Genomic DNA, 19,616 nt, shown 5'->3' on the forward strand with positions numbered 1-19,616 from the left:
ATTTTAATTAGGTAACTAAAATGCAACTTTAAATTAAAAATGTATTTTATATAAATACAATGTCACCATTGATTTTATAATTTTAGTTTATTTATAAAATTAAATGTTTCAAGTTTCTATAAAATAAATATGATACCTAGATGTCAAAGTGAAAACCACCAAACTATTTTAATATTTTGAGAACTTATGTGTAAAAATATTAAGTAAAATAATCAATCGCTAGTGTTGCCAATCAATTTTCAAAATAAACTACCAAACTTATCACCAGTTAAAAAAATAACTAGAAAACAACCAAAAATAATAATAAAAAAAGTTAGTTTATTTTTATTAATCGGTTAATAACAGTTGGTTTCAGTAATTTAATATTAATTATTATATCTGTTGACAGCTGCAGCCTAGCGCTAGCAGCTAGCAACACCTTTATCATAAAATGATAATTTTTAAAATATAAAATTTGAAGAAAACAAATTTGTAATATTTTATATTATATATAATGATTATGACAAAAAAAGCCAAGGGAGGTGCAACTGCCCCTACTTGGTCCTTCCGCGGACGCCCCTTGATAAGTCTATATCTGTTTTTTGAACATTGATATTTTTATTTTTACTTGTGTTCGTTGTGAAAATACTATAACTATAAGCACTGCAATAACATTAAAATATTATATTGAAATTTGAAATGACATATTGTTATAATATAAAATTGAATACACATTATATAATATTAGTGTCTTAAAAAAATGGTACCTATAGATAAGTTTTTTGACGAAAACTATACAGGTACGCAACAACACTTGTATAGCCATATTGTGGGTAATACACAACAATCACTAGTAAAATATATGTCACTCGGCGATAACGACGTCTGAGGTTCTACTCTTGATATTATTTTAATAATAATATAACATATTATAGTACGTTCGCAGGATAATCTATCAACAACTGTCGTGTATATTATGTACAATCTATTATGACGTTTAAATTATAATTATTATCTTCATTATTAGTAAAACAGTAGGTAGGTACCTACCGACTGTGAAAATTTTAATGACGAGCTAGAGATTAAAGTGTTATCGCAGTCATAATTTGACACCACCTGTTCGATGTCGTTATAAAAATTGGATGCGCCGCGTGTTCCTTTCGCATTCAAAGCTTTAAAGTAAACTCTGTGCACTGTCGTATATTTTTGCTTACAGATGTATCTGCATCTGTACACACCATAAAGTATCTACCTAAGGTCTTCGTCCACCACTGAAGAAGCATTATAATATTATTGTATAATATTCACCATCCGTTCCACCGCCGTTGTCCTGCAAAATGTTGAACAAAATATCAGTTGTGCATTTGAAATTGGTAAGCACATCGAATTATGGGTTATAGTACTACATGTTAAGTGCAGTTTTCCAGAAAAATAACAAACTCATTTCTAGAAATCCCCCCCCCCCCCAACGACCGTATTTTTGTGGTCCATTAATTTTTTGAAATTGTTATAACTTAAAGAACATAATATTATTATTGGAGATGTGTTCTTGAATCTTCGTACTTTAAAGATATCGAATATAATCAAGTTCGAAATGTTCGACGTTCGTGTATTATGGCAGATTAACTTTTTTTCAAGTGCAATGTCACTGTTTAGTTTTGAAAATCTCAATATCACATATTCACATTAAACATATATCTGGTTATTTGTTAATATTTATTTTACTTTTTAGACTTAAGTTTTTACATTTTTTCACTCAAAACAAGTAGTCAACTAACTAATAACCATTTCAAAAATATAATTAATAATTTAACACTCTTAAACCCTAATAGGTCACAGTTTATTTCGCTACTAATATATTTTTAACCCAGTGCGATTAAATTGTTAAAAGTTTGACTAAATTCAAAATTTCGGATACGATTTAAATTCTAGTTCACCTAAATTTAACTCATCTCTAGGATTTAAATTTATTAGATTCCAATAGAATTTTTCAATATTTTTCAATAATTGATCAAAACATAACAAGTAGAAAAAAATTAAATAATGAAAAAAATAGTGATGCAGAAATATATTTCATTATACCAGAAATCAAAGTATTAATGTAATGATGTGTATAGTACCTAAGATATGGGAACGTATTATTCGTTTTTATTTGTAAGTGCATGAAATTCAATATTTAGAATGGCAAAAACAGAAAAACAATCGTAGAATGTGCTAGTGGAGGTTTTGAAAGATGAATAATATGGGAACTATATGCTATTAAGTAAGTAATAGTTTACTATATTATATAGAGGTACAGATCATCATTATATCCAACGATAGTACATTTTTTTACAACATTTAGGTAAATGTAATTTTGTCAATCTTTGATACGACCGTTATAGTACTGTTTCGATTGCACATTTTTTTTAAAGATATTAATCCCCACCTCTTTAGCAATAGTTCTATTTCTATTGATTGCTGCTAGAAAGGCCAATGTTACATTTTGACAAAATTGAGATTATTTGATTGATGTCATTGTTTTAAAAATGGACATATTTTAAATTCCATTTCCAAGCAATCCACTAAACTGTACCTCCTTTTTGATATTGGCCTTCCTTGTACTAAGCCATTGAGTTATATTATTTATTCGTATTTATACTTTGTTTTACAGTTCTTCACCACCAGCGTAATGTCGTTTCAACAGTTCATCATCGGCGGAGTGTTCGGATTTTCAGCCGTCATACTTCCACAGCTTGAACGGTGTGACGCTCTCTTCAAAGTCGACGCCGACCAAGCGTCCTGGATAGGTATGTATGAACGAGTGGAGAACTACCTCGCCAAAAAAATTTAATTTTTCGCAAACGGCATCCCAAAATGCCCAAAATATTGCTAACCGAGCCAACAATACTACTCTTGAGAATTCAATTGTATACACTCTCTTATATTTTATAATTGTAATGGCAAAAATATTTGAATACACTTATAGTATGAGCTAAATACTAAATACTAAATGCGTACAATATAATAGTCGCAGCCATTTGTCAGTAGTGTCCTACTCAGACAAGTGTTCCAACAAAAATTCTAAAGAAAATTTCTGATTTCGACCCCCAAAATATGAACAAGATGTAATTTTCCATCAGAAACATTCCCATGAAGTCGGAAGCATTTTTTCTAGAGCAAACATTTGTCCCAGAATCTAATATTATTTTGTAGCTTTAAGCCCGCGTAATTTATATAATACCTATATATATACGTGACGGATAGTGTAAGAATATAATATCGCACGTATTACATAAACTATGAACGGTTTGGGTTTTTCGCAGCAAGTCTACCGCTCCTGCTGTGCCCCATCGGTTCGCTGGTGTTTGGCTATTTGTCCGACAGATACGGCCGGAAGTTATCACTGCAGCTTACGTACGTACCCCTGCTCATCAGCTGGTCGCTGCTCTTCAACGCTGTCTGCTTGAAAGACATTTACATCGGCAGACTGTTGACCGGACTGGCTACCGGTGAGTGTATTATTTTATTACATTTAAGTAATTTAACACTGACGATAATGTGAGTAATAATCTTAATGAAACGACTCTTGGCGGCGATCCTGTAGAGAGACCGTTATTGTGAGTCATTAATTTATAAACGCATTCACAATGTTTTGTTTGTAAATCTATCGGCTCACTGATTTATTGGAATTATACTCATTTAGTGCGAACTGAAAAATAATTATATCATAACGCAGACATAATAGGTACCGATCAAAACGACAATAGCCCAAACGATTTTTAGCGAGAATTCTGTGTAAACACAACCTATATATAATATAATCATGACATCATGTGGAGCACTGGAGAGTACTTGAAAGTTTGTTCGATTTCTCATTCGAGTTTTTTATTTTGAATAACTACCAGTCTCACTTTACATAGGTGTCTGCCCTAACCATACAGAGCTAGTCTGCGCACGCCTAATAATCGCTTCCATATAGTAACCTCTCTTCCGGTCACCGTTGCGGTGCACGTGATGTCCTGCCCGTTCTATAGCCGTTCACTACTAAATGCTTGTGAAATTATACACACGCACGTATGGTTGTGCATATATTATAATATATAGGTAGTAAGTGAGTTCGAACCTTCTCGACAACTGCAGGTCCTCCTCCACGAGCTAGGGTACACGGAGCTGGAAAACATTTAGGATCCCTATTTCTCCGTCACCTATTGTAGCACTATAATATAAATTATATAGAGACCGTGTTTCCTACGCACATTTCGATGTCACAGTTCACCAGTACATAATGATATATTTTATTGTGTTCGACGGAGATTATGTGGCGGCGGCGTCTCTGTGCGTGTACAATAATAGGTACGATATTGAATAGTACCGGACTCCGGATGTTCGGGATTTATATTATGTTTGTGGGTAAACCGCATACATATATTATATAGGGTGAGCGTTTATATACAGACGTGTGCTAGCCGCAGTTGTTCTTTCGAGTCGAACGAGCACGTTTTTCCTTTTTGCTACAGACACGAAATTATTATACACATAAAGTATGTACACCACTGTGGCACGGTAGATTATGGTATCTACCGTACGATTCCTACCGTGATACATATACCGAATATATATCGTTGATTCGTATTGGTAGTGCGCTGCTCTCGAGTCTGTAGGCGCGTTTTATTATTATGATATATTTTTAGGCGATAAATAAAATAATATATTATATTATATCCGATTGGCTTCTCGCCCGACCATCGGGACAGCACGATATTTATATTGTCCGGTGACATATATACATGGGCACATCATATCTATAAAATATATAGTCAAAACACTGCATGTCGGGGGGATACAAATTCCGAGTGGGACACGTATATATTGGGACGACGTGTATGACAACCTATACATTATTTGTGTGATATATAATTTATAGGCATTAGGCGTGGATACATCCGTAATCCGACGGGTCGGATTATTTTATTATTATCACTGTCGGACGACTTGTAATACACGACTTCACAAAGTATTGTTGTGCGCAGACGATACGTGAGAGATTTTCAGCACTGTATAATATATTGTATAGAGTAGGTAATAATAATATATAATAAGATATAACGGTATAAAGTATAATTTGTCATTATATTTTATTGTAAGGGGATCGGACGACACTTGTTGTTATACATATTGCGTAAACCGTTTGCTCAGTCTAGCTGAGTACTGATAACATTTTGAGAGAAATCTATACACCTATAAGTACCCTGTACGTACGTCAGTTGTGTATATATCTATTGATCGGGTGATGGCCGATGGGTGGATTTCGCAATTAGTTGTATTTTTTTCCAACGTAGCTATGGTGTTTTTATAAATTATTTTTTGATTTTTGTTTTCATTTAATATTTAAATACGATTTGGGAGTGCCTGTTCGCACATCCACCGTGGAGTCGCACGGCCACACTAACAAACTATAAAATACGTTTAAACTTTTAAATATTAATTTAAAATAATATACTACTGTATAATTGTAAATAATAAGAGCTGTGACTTGGTGTGGCGTGGTGACCACACTCAGTTGCGTATAATGGGCTTTGAGTGTACATAATCGACCGGCGTTACCCTGGATTTTTAGCAACAAAATCCTTGCAACCACACATACAAAACGTGTTTCAAACCATCCGTTCCCCTACAAACAGCTAATGGCCATTGATAGTTGTTGGGTTCTTAGATCAATAAAAAAAAAAAAATTTAGAAATTAAAATTCAGGAGATTGGCAATATTTTTCTTTGAACCTAACGAAATTAAAATGTCGGTAGCAACAAGAACTGCGCAATAACAATAATGTAATGTGTCGTGTTTTAGGCACAGGCGGCGTGATCTACGTGTACATAGCAGAGACGAGCCCGACGGACAGCCGTCCGTTCTTCCTGTTGATCTACACACTGTTCGTGGGCCTGGGCCTGATGACGTCTGCGGTGTTGGGCGCGCTGTTCCACTGGCGGACAGTGGCAGCCGTGTTCGCCGTCATGTGCGTGGTCGGTTTCGTCGCGCCGTTCTTCGTGCCGTCCACGCCGATGTGGCTGCGGTCCCGGAAGCGAGAAGAGGAGGCCCGACAGGCCGAGAAGTGGTTCGGGTTCGAGCTGGACCGCATCGACGACCTGCCCACGCTGCCTCCACCGCCTTGCGCAGCTGCGGCCATGGCCACGTTGAGCCGGGCCGACTCGACGGTTGGCGCGAACATGGAAAAGAACGTGAGCTGCTGGGGCACGTACTCCTCGCCCACCGTCTGGAAGCCCGCGCTCGCCTCCTTCGCATTCTTATGCTGCCAACAAGCGTCCGGGTTCTACGTGTTGCTGTTCTACTCTGTGGACGTGATGCGCGACTGCCGTGTGTCCATTGACGGAATGACCGCCGCCGTGTACCTGTGCGCCGCCCGTCTGGCCGGCACCATCGTCAGCCTCATGTTCCAGTCGGCGACCAAGCGCATGCTGACTACCGTCTCGGGGCTGGGCATGTGCGTGTCCATGTCCACCGTGGTCGGTTACCTGTACGCGTTCAACGGCGAGCCCGACCCGCCGGCCTCTGACTTGCTGATCGTGCCGTTCCTGTTTTACGTGTTCTTCGCAATGTTCGCCGTGCTGCCGTTACCGTGGAGCGCGTGCGGCGAGATGTTCCCGATGGCTGTAAAGGGCACCATGAACGGCGTCATGTACTCGTGCGGTTACGAGCTCATGTTCGCCGCCATCAAGGTGTACCCGATGCTGGTGGACACGTTCGGCATCCGTGTCGTGTGGACAGCGTCAGCGTGCACGTGCTTGATCACTTCCCTGTTCGGCGCGTTCGTCCTGCCCGAGACCACTGGCAAGACGTTAAATGAGATAACTGACGGGTTCAGGTCATCCAAGGACAAGGCCCGCAAGAAGATAGCCAAACCTCAAATACCCTAGACCCGACCCCCACTGCTCATTCGGTTTTAAAGTATTATTCAGTCGTATAGTTAGGTCAGTTACGTGACAGCGGCATTTCGAACGATAATAATTGTGTTCAAAATGTCTATGCTACACAATCATGATACTGTATAAATTGTGAATATTTAAAAATGTATTTTTTATACGAGTTTGAGTACGACGAGTCACCGCAATTCTGTGATACCCATAATACGATTGTGTTATAACAGCTAGCAATAAAATACATCACGGCCAATATTTAAATAGCTATCGCCGTACCGTATCCCCCCCTTCCCCTCTAGACCGGTTAGGTCGAGTGTACATAAAAACGCCTTATACTTGGGGTATAATAGACCCATTTTATTAAAACAATTAAATGTAATAAAAAAGTACTGTAAGTTTATTTAACATCCGTGTAAATATAATATACTAAGTATGTCGTATATACCTAGTTTAAACTATACTATAGTTTTAATATAGTATAATGTATGTAATATATAAGTGTAAGTATGTTTTGTAGTAGATATGTTTGTGTAATTAATGGGACACGTGCAATGTTTACGAATCGACTATCATTTTGTAACGCAATTAATATTTTGTATGTAAATTATAGCTTTTAACGAAACATAATATAATATACTTCTTCTGTAATATAATATATTTATATATGTACACATATTTTATGAATTTATGTTTATGTATCTATAATATAAAGTATATACCTATTATATAATACAATATTTAAGAGTTTGCGTGGTATATACGTTCCTCCATACACATTGATTTTGTATTTGTATTTACCTATTATGATGTATACAGATTTTCATTACTGACAAACGTTTAAGCTTATTTTTTATCAAGCTTTATAAGTAAAAAATAAGGTCGATGTTACAGAAACATTATACTGCAATAAACTAAAGTTACAATTTAAAATTATAATATAGATAACATTGATTTCTATAGGCGAAATTAAGTAATGGTCCGTGAAAAATTGGACTTATAACTATGATACAATTATTGTATTATAATACGAGTATCGAGATGCACAAAAGCTACAATATAGTGTACTTAGTTAATTTCGATATTATAGGTTTTTTTCAGACTGGCCCAATGCTCTGACGTTTATAAAATATCCATGTATTTGATGAGTTTAAAATTTAAGTCAGGTATCTAAGTTATTCACGCACACAATTAAATCAAACCAAATATTATAATGTTTCGTAATATATAATATGCTGTCTACACTTTGACAGTTGCAACTGAAGAATGAACAATTTTAATTTACAATATCACTATTCTCTTATTACTTTTGTGCAAATAGTATTACATTTCCACTCAACATTTTATAAAAACAGACTATTTCTTATAATATAGTCTCATATTAATCAATAGATATTCAATAATAATAAATCAGTATTTTATTGAAAATTGAGTTAATATATACTTAATATTATAAATGATAGAAAGATTCATTTACAGGATTTTGCATTGATAATCGTCAAAGGATCAACAGGTGAGTAAATTAATAATATAATCAATAACATTTACTGTTTGGCGGATTTTAATATAATATAATAATATCATGGTTGAACAATGGATAGTGAAAACACTATAATACACATGACAGTGGTAATTTACACAAGTCAAATTGAAATTCAGTAGGTTTTTTTGTTATTTTTTTGCATACAATTCGTATATTAGCCATATCGATTTACAGCGAGTGCATGGAGAATATTATCATATTATTGCATACCTGCACAATTAATGATATTATAATCGTTAATAGTTAAAAAAATAATAAAAAACTGCAGCCCTGCGGCAGGTGTTGCAGCGACGGCAGGTATTATTGTACGATGTAATATGAAAAGAAATGTCGAGTCTTTATTCGCATTACATTAATTTGACGTTTTTACAATTGATGTCATTTAAAACTTAAATCTTATGAAAAAAAAAATACAATAAAAATAGTACACATACAAAAAAAGGAACTATTGGGCTGTTAAACACATTCACAAATACTTCAGATGATTATGTGTATGTGGCTCAAAGTTTGATTGCGTGTTTTTGTTTATTTTGTGTTGGGGAAAAGAGGTAAAAAGTCCGTGCTTACAGAAATCACTAAAATAAAATTATTGAAATAGTTAAAATATTTGAATGATACACATATCAAACTTTGCTGCTCACACATATCATAATCGAAATCCTAATATAGGCGCACATAAAACAAATGCATTTTAAAAAAAAAATCATAATAATAATATAATAATAATAATAATAATAATAATAATGATAATAATAATAAATTATAGTTGGCACTGTGCGTGTATATATAATATATATATAAACGCCGGCGTACAACCGAAAATAAATGTTTTAATGGATTTGTTTTGTATTGTTTTTTTATAGCTATTTGTCGATTGGATAGGGAAAAAAGGAATTGATATTTTTTGGGAAAAAAGCTTTATGTCGATGTCGCCGACCCGGCTGGTCCAGTGCAGCAAATATGCTCGTAAAAAATACAAACACGTAATGTATGTACACACGTATAAGTGTATACCAAATAATGTTATGATGATAATGCTGTGACAATTAATATTTACACGATGAAAAGGAATTAAACGGTTTTTTCGTTGTTCTCTTTCTCTCTCTCACACACACAGACACACTCTTCGGCTGCGTCATCAGACGATGTAATAGTCGTAGTGATGATAATGATGGTGTTCGTGTATGTGATGATGAATCTTCTTGGACGCCAATTTGGCGCGTTTGTACCGCTGATGATCGATGTTTTTGGTCTGCTCTTGAGCGGCGGCGGCGGCTGCTGCGGTAGTGGTAGTGGCCGCGGCCGCGTCCTTCGACTGTTGTAGTTTGTTACCGCTGACTACCGCGGTGGCCCGGTGGTGTGGTCGAGAGTGACCCGACGAATACTTGATCCCGTGATCCTCGGCCGTTACATCGTTACTGTACAACTGCTGCTGCTTGTTTCTGACGTTCTTGAGGTGTTCGTGCTGTCGGTGGTGGTGGTGTTGGTACGAAGGCACATGTGCCACCGGTTCGAAGTCGTACGGGCTCCACGCCACCTTGGCCGGCAGTGCTCCGGTCTGGCGACGCTTCGTCCGCGGTCTGTGATAAACGACCTCCTCCGGCTTTTCGGATTTCCTGTAAACATAGAAAAAATAAATGGTTTTAAAAATGTTTTAATATTTGTGTGTTGAACACACGTCTCGGGTGTATAAATAACGTGTTGATATAATAGTTTTAAATCATCGATTTGCATATTTTTCTCCTACAGTTGATTGTTTAATAATCAATAGTATAGAGCGTTTAACGATGTCGTGATTACAATAAATTGTGTACTTAGTGGTGTTTTTTTTAAATGCATGTCATGTGTATAATACAGTGTCTGATGTAACAAAATGGACATTTCGGTCGAGGTAAAAAATGTTTAAAAAATTAACATTGCTATTATATTAATAAAAATAGTATTTCGGCAAACGTTGTCTACCCATTTGAGATACATTTGCGGATCTTAATACATATATGTCGCTATAAATTCCTACAACTTTACTATAGCGTAGTTGGCGATATTATCTAATATTATAAATTATGATGATATATAGTTTTCAGCTGCACGTAATTGTGTTGTATGCACTTTATGCATAATAATGATATCATATGAAATAATACTTGGCTATATACAGGGTTTCATCGCACACAAATCCGCGGGCTCTGCGATGCGAGAACGTTCACGACAATAGATATTTTTCGACTTCCGGTTCCGGAAGAAGCGGTGAAATTTATAATTTTAAATTTTAAAACCATCTATAAATAATAATTTTATTTACGCCCTCGAAACTCCGCGGGTATATACTAGCACGAGCGTCATCTTTCGTCGTCACGTGTGCCGGCTCGCTTTGGAGAGTGTCGGATTTGGACCGAGTCCAACACACACACACACACACACACACATATTATGTGTACCGGCGAAACGTTTACAATACGTTATTAAAGATAGGTATATAATATTATTAAAATCACCTGACGATCTATATAGAGGTATATACACGCGGAATTCCTTTTTCGCGACCCGACCAACGGTTATTATGTATACAGTGTGCGTGTCTGCATATATATACCGGTCGGCCTCGCTCTCGTATTATAACTGTATACAATATATTATTATCGTACGTGCGGCGTACATATATTATAAATTATAATAAACGGACGACGACAACGACGACGTTATGATTTTATTTTATTTACTAGCGCCGCCGCCGCGGGGTTTGCGCGCGTAACTCTCCTGGCTCGTTTGCATAGTTTTGATTTATTTACAATAATACGTACATCACGCGATTACGTATAGTAAAAAATGAGTGCCACTGCTAGTCGTGATATATATTAGTCAGACCGATCGACAATAAAATAATAAAATAATTACTCGTATAATTATTAAATATGCGCGCACTAGGTCTAAATTTCTGATCATAACTCGACACCGCGATTCGAAGTACGATAACAATAAAGGTGTAATATTTATTTGTTATTACATTAAAATCGTTCTAACTGTTGAATGTGTATTATGAATTATAATATTGGTACTAGTCCACCAGTTGCAAAATATATATCTATTTTCACGAAATATATATTTTTCTATAGTTTAAACAATAATTAAAAATACGTTTTAAAACGTTGACACTTAACCATGCAATTCGATTTAATTTCTAACGTATGAATGAGGTAAGTATGTGAATAATAGTTGCAAGATGGTCGTCTTATTTAAACTACGTTTTTATTTATACTGTTATGTGTTTGGACTATATTATAGTATGTACTATCTAATCTAGTACTCTATATCTATAATAATATTTGTGTATATACATCTTGCAACTGGTCGATTCATATAATAAACGATTGTATGACGTCACATACCTTTGATTTTGGAAACTCAAGTTTTCTGCCAGACTCCTCTGCACCATTTCGATCAGTTGTTCGCGTCTGTACCGCTGTGCTCCCAGCTTGGCACTTCTGTGGTGTGGCAGCCAGGACCCCTTGCCACCATCGTAAACAGACGGATAGTCTGGTTGCTCTAATAGTGTCCCATCGTCGATAACCCCGTATGCGGTAGCATCAGCCCTGCTACGATGTCTGTCCGACTTGGTCTTGCGCTCACGACTGCTCTGGTGGCCACGGTACGGCGTCCCCGACGTCGTGCCGTCCACGACCACCGCCACCGATTGTCTGATGTTGAGCGTCACTTTGACTGTTCGCTGGCCCCGCGACGAGAATTTCAACGTTGTACCGTACATGGACTCAAGTATTTTCGTAGCCAGTCCTTCGACATCCTGCGGCAGCACATATAAAAATCGTTATTAAATATATTATACATGATGGTAACATAGAGACAAGCACGAAATTAAAAAAAAATTAAAGAAAACCAAAAATAATAATAATAATGGATTTGGCGGTTTGCCAAGAACGGAAGTTCAGACGTCCCCAATGGGATTTCGAGGAATTACATATTATATTTAATATATATTACTATTATCTGACAATGTGTCTGTGAAACAGTGAAATGTGTCTTAATTGGAACATCAAAGGCGAACGAGCAAAAACAAAGAGATCCCGTTGTTGTCGCGCCTATATGAGAAGTTTCACAGACGGTTTGAGTGGACTACTTTGATTGCGTTGCCAAACATCAGAAGGAACGATTTGTTATTTTTAAATGCGTTCCATTTAAAATCTTTTAAGTCAGGGCGGTGGACTATATACTATAATGTGTTTATTATTTTGTGGGTACATGTAAAAACGTAAAGTACCTACCGCGTGCTACATAATTTATATCGTACGTTTCGTTCGTTCGAGTATATATTTTATATGTTGTAAGTATATAAACAATATTTACGAACATATCCGGCGTGATTTTAAGAGAGGGTTTCATGACCAAAATACAAAAAAAACGTGTGTAAATGTAACCTGTAGCGGATTAACCAGAAAAATAATGTTGGGGTTGGTTTAAACCCGGAAGACCCACAGGCCACCGCTCCCTGTAGATAACGTTGTGTACATAAAACATAATATATTATATAGTTAGACTTACGTGTTTGGTGATTTTTCCATGACCGTCGGTGTCGGAGAAGGTGTATTGAAACTCGTGTTTGATGGGTATTCCGTCGAGAGACACGCAGCAGTCGTATACCTGTTTAAAGAAGAAATAAGTTTAGATTTAAAAACTTTAAATATTCAAAGCATTACAATATTTAATACATATGGACGGAATACTCACGTCGTTAGGTAGCTGTGGCGGCGACGGCGAAACTTGTGAAGTAGGTGGTGGCGGCGGCAACATCGGACGCTGGTGTGGGGGTGCGGCGGCGTTAATGAATTCATCGTCAGCAATTACCGAGGAGGTATAAGCGTAATTGATGGTCTTCGAACTGGCCGAATCAATTAACGTTTCCATGCTACCAGTTTTCGTGTCCAGGATACCTGCGAAACCGGGAAGTGGGGAAAAAAATGTCAATTAAAATCCACTTTAAGAGATTAACATAATTTACAAATTTACGTGCACAATATACTACATTATGTATAATACATAAATAGAGTGGCGGTTTTTTAATTAAAAATATTTAATAACTGGAATCTGGTATTACATGTCCGCCGCTACAACCAGCATGCAGGATGCGGTGAAACACATTATCAAAAAAAGCGGCAGCGGCGTGTATACGCTTTTGTTTTGTTTTTTAATTTTTTTTCCGCCGTTTCCATTCTTTCCCGCCCGGAGGAAACGCTACGCGGTTAAGGGTAAGAACCAGTTCTGCTCTATTCGATTCGTGTTTTACGGCGAACGTACTATGTATTCCTGTAAAACACTCATGGAGTATTATTCGAGTGGAGCGCGGGTGGAGAGAGCTAGTCGGACGCTGACAATACGACTGTAATGAGTGCGGTGTACACATTACGTGCCATTATTATATTTTACTCGCGGGACGGAGAAATATATAGGTACCTGTACGATGAAAACAAAGTAGGATATCGATATACGATACACATATATAATTATCATAATATTAATATACCCCAAACCCGACTGAGATATAATATTTAATAGTTCCCTAAATTAATCTCGTTACACATGGGTGAAAATAGAGAGAAACGCTTATATTATTATGTAACAATAATATATTAATTTCGTCTTTTCGAGTCTTGACACTGTTCCGTCGCGAAATCGTGTGCTCGTATTATTATTATTATTATTATTATTAATATTATCTTAGTACAATGTACACATATGGGAGAGTGTATTACTGAGTAAGAATGCACACGTTCAAAACGAAAAGAGTGCTAGAAAGGGGTGCAGGTGGGATCGGTGCAGGGGTTTGCTGGGGCGGAAAAAATAGACAGATGGAGAGAGCGAGCGAGAGAGTGCAGTGGCGACGACGACGACGACGACGATAATATTGTAGAGGCGCGCACACACGCACGAAAGAACAACCACACGGCAACAAAAACACATACGCACACAAACGCACGCGGTCGAGGAAACGAAACCGGTTTGCTTGTCGGCAACGTAGACCGGAGGAGGCGAGAGCGGCGAACGTTTGATACGTACCGCCGAGCACATCCATCCATCCATCTTCTCTCCCGCAGCCGGAGCAGCCGCGGCCGATTCAACTCGCATCACACAAACACACAAACACACACACACACACACACACACACACACACACACACACACATACACACAAACGCCGTTTCTACCGAATAAAAAACATAGCAGAACAATAGACGCACAAACTAGAATAATATTATATACGGTGTTGCGCGCTCGCGTGTGTGTGTAGGCGTGTGTGTGTGTGTGAGCGCGCGCGTGTAATTTTTTCTCGATCATTTTTTGTGCCGGTTCTGCTAGGTCACGACGACGACGACTGGTTGAAATACGGTACATGTACAATTATATTATAATAAGCTACTGGTGCAGCAACGCTTCGCACAATTGACACGCGAACGACAAACGTACCTAATATAAGGTACAATATAATAAGGGATTGAGAAGAGGGGACGGAGTTTTGTGCGCGACCTTCGAGAGAAATCTATTCTCCTACTCATAGCGGGGGGTGGAGGGAGAATAGACGAAAAAAATATGTCTATAAAAATATTCGATCCCGATTATTACTATTACGATTTTTTTTTTTTTTTTTGGAACCGGATTTCTATAATATGCTAATAACATGTTTTCATAGTATTGTTCTGTCCCGCGCGCGCGCGAACGACGGCGTTACAATCATCTACGGGCAACGGACCGAATGTAAGTGTTAGTATGTGCGTGTGTGTGTGTGTGTGTGTGTCGGAGCGAGAGGGTGGTGCGATTGTGAGAGAAGGAGTGAGAGACGAAACAACATGCGGCAACAACGTTTCAGAAGAGATCCTTGGTTGAGATATATAATCTTGGCCTTGACTCTTGGCTACAAAGAGTACCGACAAGGCGGAGCCGCCGACATAACATTAGTCGTCGGCCGGCTGGTCGGTAATATTCTTTTTTTTCCTTTCCTTATATATACCATATATATTTTTCCCCTCTCGTATATATTCCAACGCACGCATAACACATGACACGTCATTATTTTATATTATATTGTATACTATTTTTTTTTTTTCTGGAGGATAAAAACTGCTCGGACTTATCGTCGTCGTCAATCCCCGGAGATTGTAAAACGCGGTCGCGCGTCCGCGTATACTGTGGCCGCGACCGAATAACTGAAAAAAAGACCGACGCGTCTATGATGTACACAATAATAATATTATACTATTATTTATACACTTTATAGATACACTCGTCGTTGTCTTCGGTCTGCTAGAGAATACTTATCATTTCTTATTATGCTTTCCAGACGCGTAACCTACCTATCTATACCCGTATACACCATAGGATATCCAAAAAAGGATTCAAACACATATTATATCCGTGAAGGGTGGATGGTGGACAGTGCTGATTTTTTTCGTGGTCCGAACGTCATTATTATTATTATTATTATTATTAAATGATATGCGAATATATATATATATTGGTCGACCGCGGTGTAAACACGGTAGCGATTAATTTTAGCGCTGGCCAACGACTATAAACACGTGTTAACAGCCGCCGCGGAGAATTGGCACCAAAACGAAGCACGGACCTCACGACACCGACGTCCTTGAACCCGTAACAAATAATAATATTATATCATATATACAATACATCCTAATGCACCTAATTAAGTATTAAGTAATAATATGATTTTACATCGTCGATAACGCCAAACACAAACATTAAAATATTGTTATTATCATCGTTCTAAATAATAATAACTACATTCTACGAGCGCGGTCAATGCGTGGCCGTCCGTATTGCAGAGGTAAAAAGGAAGGGGAAAAGGACGCACGGAATGCGCGCCCCGAGAAGCAAGAATGCGGCGGACAACGAAAAGGGCCCGAAACGATTTCGGGAACTCGATCCCCGCGCCACCCTCCTCCCGAACAATTTGAGCGGTGGGTGCCGTGCACGCCGTCGACGCGACTGTCGGCACGCCGTATCGGTTACAAACAAGCGCGCGCGCACACACACACACACACACACACGCACACAAACACATACACGAAATGACTGTACGGCGGCGCGGAGAGACGATGATGATGACCGTTGTAACGTTGTTTATTGGGCCGGTTCTCGGAATGTCGGCAGATAAAAACCAAACAGTGCGCGCGAGACCCGTCCGAGTTCCACGAAGTCCGGCCGACCGACGATGACCGGCCGTGCGTATATTACACAATACAAAAATACTGAACACGCACACGCATACAACGCACACGTCTAGGGTCTGTTTCACAGTTGCGTGGGTTTCGGTTTGGATTGTCCAAGTTCGAACGCGCCACTCCGATTAATGATGCACGCGCGAGAGTGAGACGGAATAAGTCTATATCTGGCCGGCATCGGAAGTCTTGTCATCGCGGTGGACAACGTCCGCGTGCAGTGCAGATATCCCCCTTCGGCACAGCCATTTCGCCACGTTTTTCGTGAGCGCATACACCGCACATGACAATGGGCCACGTACAGAATACGAGTATAACAATATAGCGCGGAGAAATTAAACACAAACACGAAAGCCGGACGGCGGCAGCAGACTTCCGGAGTGGTGGCCGAGGCGGCAGAGTTGGGGAAAGGGGGGGGGGTGTCTCGGGTGGCAGGGGGGGGGGGGGGGGAGAGAGTGAGAGAGAGAGATAGAGAGAGAATGAGTGAGAGTGAGTGACGGATGAAGAGGGCAAATACACTATACATAATCTAAAACATGTAAACAAAAAGGCGTGGGTCGCCGTCGCACAAGGGGACCCGCCGATATACATGCGGCGCTGCACCACCCACAAACATTCCGTGTTTGTTCGTTCGCCGAGTGTGCGTGTGCATGTGCGTATACGTGTGCGTCTTCGGTGTAAATCTATGCCGGGACCCGATTTACAATCACGGGAGACCCGGGGTGCGCTGCATCACAATGGTGCGAGCCAGCTGGATACTGCGGCAGCGGGAGCGATGGAAAACATTATATTATTATATTATTGTTGTTGTTGTTGTGCGAAAGACGGCCCCAGGGGGGGGGGTGAAGCGCGACGTCGGCGGCAGAAAGAAAAAAAATCCCATTTCCAAGGAAACACACGGGCCCCTCTGAATTCCTTTGCAGCGAGAGATGAAAAAAACCGCAGGTCTAACGTGCCGTCTCTGCAGCTCTTCTCTCTTGTATTGTTGTATAATAATAATAATAATAATAATAATAATAATACATAACATAATATAAAACTCCGTGTGCACGACAATATGCAAGTATGCAACGGGGATCGATCGCGCGAGTTGCACACGACGGAATTGAATTGACGAAAACAATATTACCTACATACGACGATAACGACCATAATGCGACAAAAACCGCTGATGAAGTGGAGGAGAAAGAAGGCAGAGGAGACACGGGCGACCGCCGAGTGATGGCGTTTTTTTCATTATTCATTTTTTTTTGCATTGCGTTCGAAATCTGAGCGAAATAACGCGTCGGTTGCAGTTCTCGCGGCGGCGTCGGTGGCTTTGCGTCTCGTCCGTCACGCCTTACACGCATCGCTTTCGAGTCTTCCGCGGCGGTAGTGGTTAGTGGTAGGTAGTGGTTCATCGACCCTCGACGGCAATTTGCCGCCGACCGTTGTCGGCGATTGCGTGTCACAACAAATCGTGCGCGCCAAATATAACAACAAGTTCACACGCGCTGTATATAATAATAATAACAACAATAATACAAGAGACATAGTTACTCGTGTTGGGTACGACCAGTGTTACGTATAGGTACCATGGTATACCTACTGTATACAATTTAGAGATGAAGTTATACTAAAATATTGTTATGGTTAAACGACTTAAACGATATAGCGAACGTCCGCAGCAGGTGTCGGAACTTTAAGCGCGGCGCCTGACGATCTCCAGTTCTCGGTTCTCAGCAGTATACCTCTATACGCAGTGCAATTTTCACAGCGGCGTTTCCCCTAACCCATTATATAATGCATCTTAACCGCTTGAATGACGAGATAATAAACAGAGCCCGCGGAGGAAACAACCGTTAAACAAGTGTCGTAAAACGTGTGAGTGCTTAACGAGTGCGGGGTAAGTATATTACTCTATAATAGTAGTGAGAACATAATATTCTAAAACGTGCGTCGTATGGATCGCCGCTCGCGAGATGAGAGACTATGTTATTATAAACCGCCATAAACGGAAATATCCCACGCGATTTACAAAACATGTCGACGACGACGGTAATAAAAAAAAACAGTAATAATGTTTACCTGTAGAATATTTTCGTATCCATTTCAGCCATTCCATTTTTTTGGACAGTCCCATGAAGAAGGTTAACTGTTGCTCGAACTGGTCGCGGAGGAACCAGGTAGAAAAATGTCTCAATAAAAAAGATCAATCAACGGTGACAGTAAAAAACCTCTCGTCATTGGTTCGAAACAAAAATCACAAATAAGTAAAAAACACTTTTAAAATGTAAAAACGTTTGAAAATAATAATAATAACGAACGATTTAAAACCCGGCTAAAGAGAACGCATACACGACTCGCAACGACGCGAACACACGCGCGCACGTTGTATCGGTTCGAATGCTGACGGGCGACTGCCGTTGTAGTGCCGTTGCGGCGCGGCAGTGGCGTCGGCACATCGGCAAGGCGACCGCCTATATAGTACGGCATGACACACACTCGCTCATCCTTGGGGCCTCGTCGGACCGTCGTCGCCGTCGCCGTCGCCGCCGCCGCCGCCGCCGTACGGAATGCCTGCCTGCCAACCCTCCCGCCCGCCCGCTCGCCCACCAGTAATACTGTGACGGCCGTTCCGGGGGCCCCGCGCGAGCGTTCTTTGAAACGATACCGCGCGCGCGCACACATGTGTGCGTAGGTACATGTACCAGCTAGTCTGTGTGCGTGTTATTTTCTCGGTCCATTATTACCCGGCACGTTTTATATATATATGTACATACATATATAAAGGTACCCATTCTTTTCTTCACTTTTACCATTATTATTTTTACGATTATTATACGTTACGCTCCTCGACACACACACACGTGTACCTATACACACGCACACACACACACACACACACACACTGTCCGGTATACCGCTGGGCATGACGTACGGCGGGCCGTGTGTGCG

The 19,616-nt window shown here is 39.4% G+C and overlaps 2 protein-coding genes across 3 annotated transcripts; one reads left to right on the top strand and one right to left on the bottom strand.

Moving 5' to 3' along the window:
- Window positions 1-1,016: 1,016 nt before the first annotated feature.
- LOC111030707 (facilitated trehalose transporter Tret1-like) lies at window positions 1,017-7,518 on the top strand. 2 transcript variants are annotated; one of them, XM_022310356.1, is made up of 5 exons: window positions 1,017-1,352; window positions 2,160-2,242; window positions 2,633-2,768; window positions 3,285-3,470; window positions 5,809-7,518. In XM_022310356.1, exons 3-5 carry the CDS (start codon window positions 2,651-2,653, stop codon window positions 6,891-6,893), a joined length of 1,389 nt encoding a protein of 462 aa, XP_022166048.1. In that variant the 5' UTR covers window positions 1,017-1,352; window positions 2,160-2,242; window positions 2,633-2,650; the 3' UTR covers window positions 6,894-7,518. The 2 variants fall into 2 exon arrangements, with proteins under 2 accessions (XP_022166048.1, XP_022166047.1); XM_022310355.1 differs by lacking the exon at window positions 2,160-2,242 and having other exon boundaries at window positions 1,023-1,352.
- A 918-nt stretch (window positions 7,519-8,436) lies between these two features.
- On the bottom strand, window positions 8,437-19,146 carry LOC111030708 (protein naked cuticle homolog 2-like). Its single transcript, XM_022310357.1, has 5 exons — window positions 18,747-19,146; window positions 13,177-13,379; window positions 12,991-13,089; window positions 11,823-12,235; window positions 8,437-10,052 (listed from the first exon to the last, which is right to left on the bottom strand). The coding sequence occupies exons 1-5, from the start codon at window positions 18,799-18,801 to the stop codon at window positions 9,575-9,577; spliced, it is 1,248 nt and encodes a 415-aa protein (XP_022166049.1). The 5' UTR covers window positions 18,802-19,146; the 3' UTR covers window positions 8,437-9,574.
- Window positions 19,147-19,616: the final 470 nt, after the last annotated feature.

Source organism: Myzus persicae, unplaced genomic scaffold (assembly GCF_001856785.1).
Source record: "Myzus persicae strain clone G006 unplaced genomic scaffold, MPER_G0061.0, whole genome shotgun sequence".
NCBI lineage: Eukaryota > Metazoa > Arthropoda > Insecta > Hemiptera > Aphididae > Myzus > Myzus persicae.

What these genes read in the sequence shown, in the direction of transcription:
- LOC111030707 (XM_022310355.1), top strand. Translation starts at nt 1,317, where the DNA reads ATGTTGAACAAAATATCAGTTGTGCATTTGAAATTG. An exon ending in CAGTTGTGCATTTGAAATTG is followed by an intron (nt 1,353 to 2,632) that starts GTAAGCACATCG and finishes TTTGTTTTACAG; the next exon opens with TTCTTCACCACCAGCGTAAT. An exon ending in GTTGACCGGACTGGCTACCG is followed by an intron (nt 3,471 to 5,808) that starts GTGAGTGTATTA and finishes GTCGTGTTTTAG; the next exon opens with GCACAGGCGGCGTGATCTAC.
- LOC111030708 (XM_022310357.1), bottom strand. Translation starts at nt 18,801, where the DNA reads ATGGGACTGTCCAAAAAAATGGAATGGCTGAAATGGATACGAAAATAT. An exon ending in CGCCACAGCTACCTAACGAC is followed by an intron (nt 13,090 to 13,176) that starts GTGAGTATTCCG and finishes TTCTTTAAACAG; the next exon opens with GTATACGACTGCTGCGTGTC. An exon ending in TTGAGTTTCCAAAATCAAAG is followed by an intron (nt 10,053 to 11,822) that starts GTATGTGACGTC and finishes CTATGTTTACAG; the next exon opens with GAAATCCGAAAAGCCGGAGG.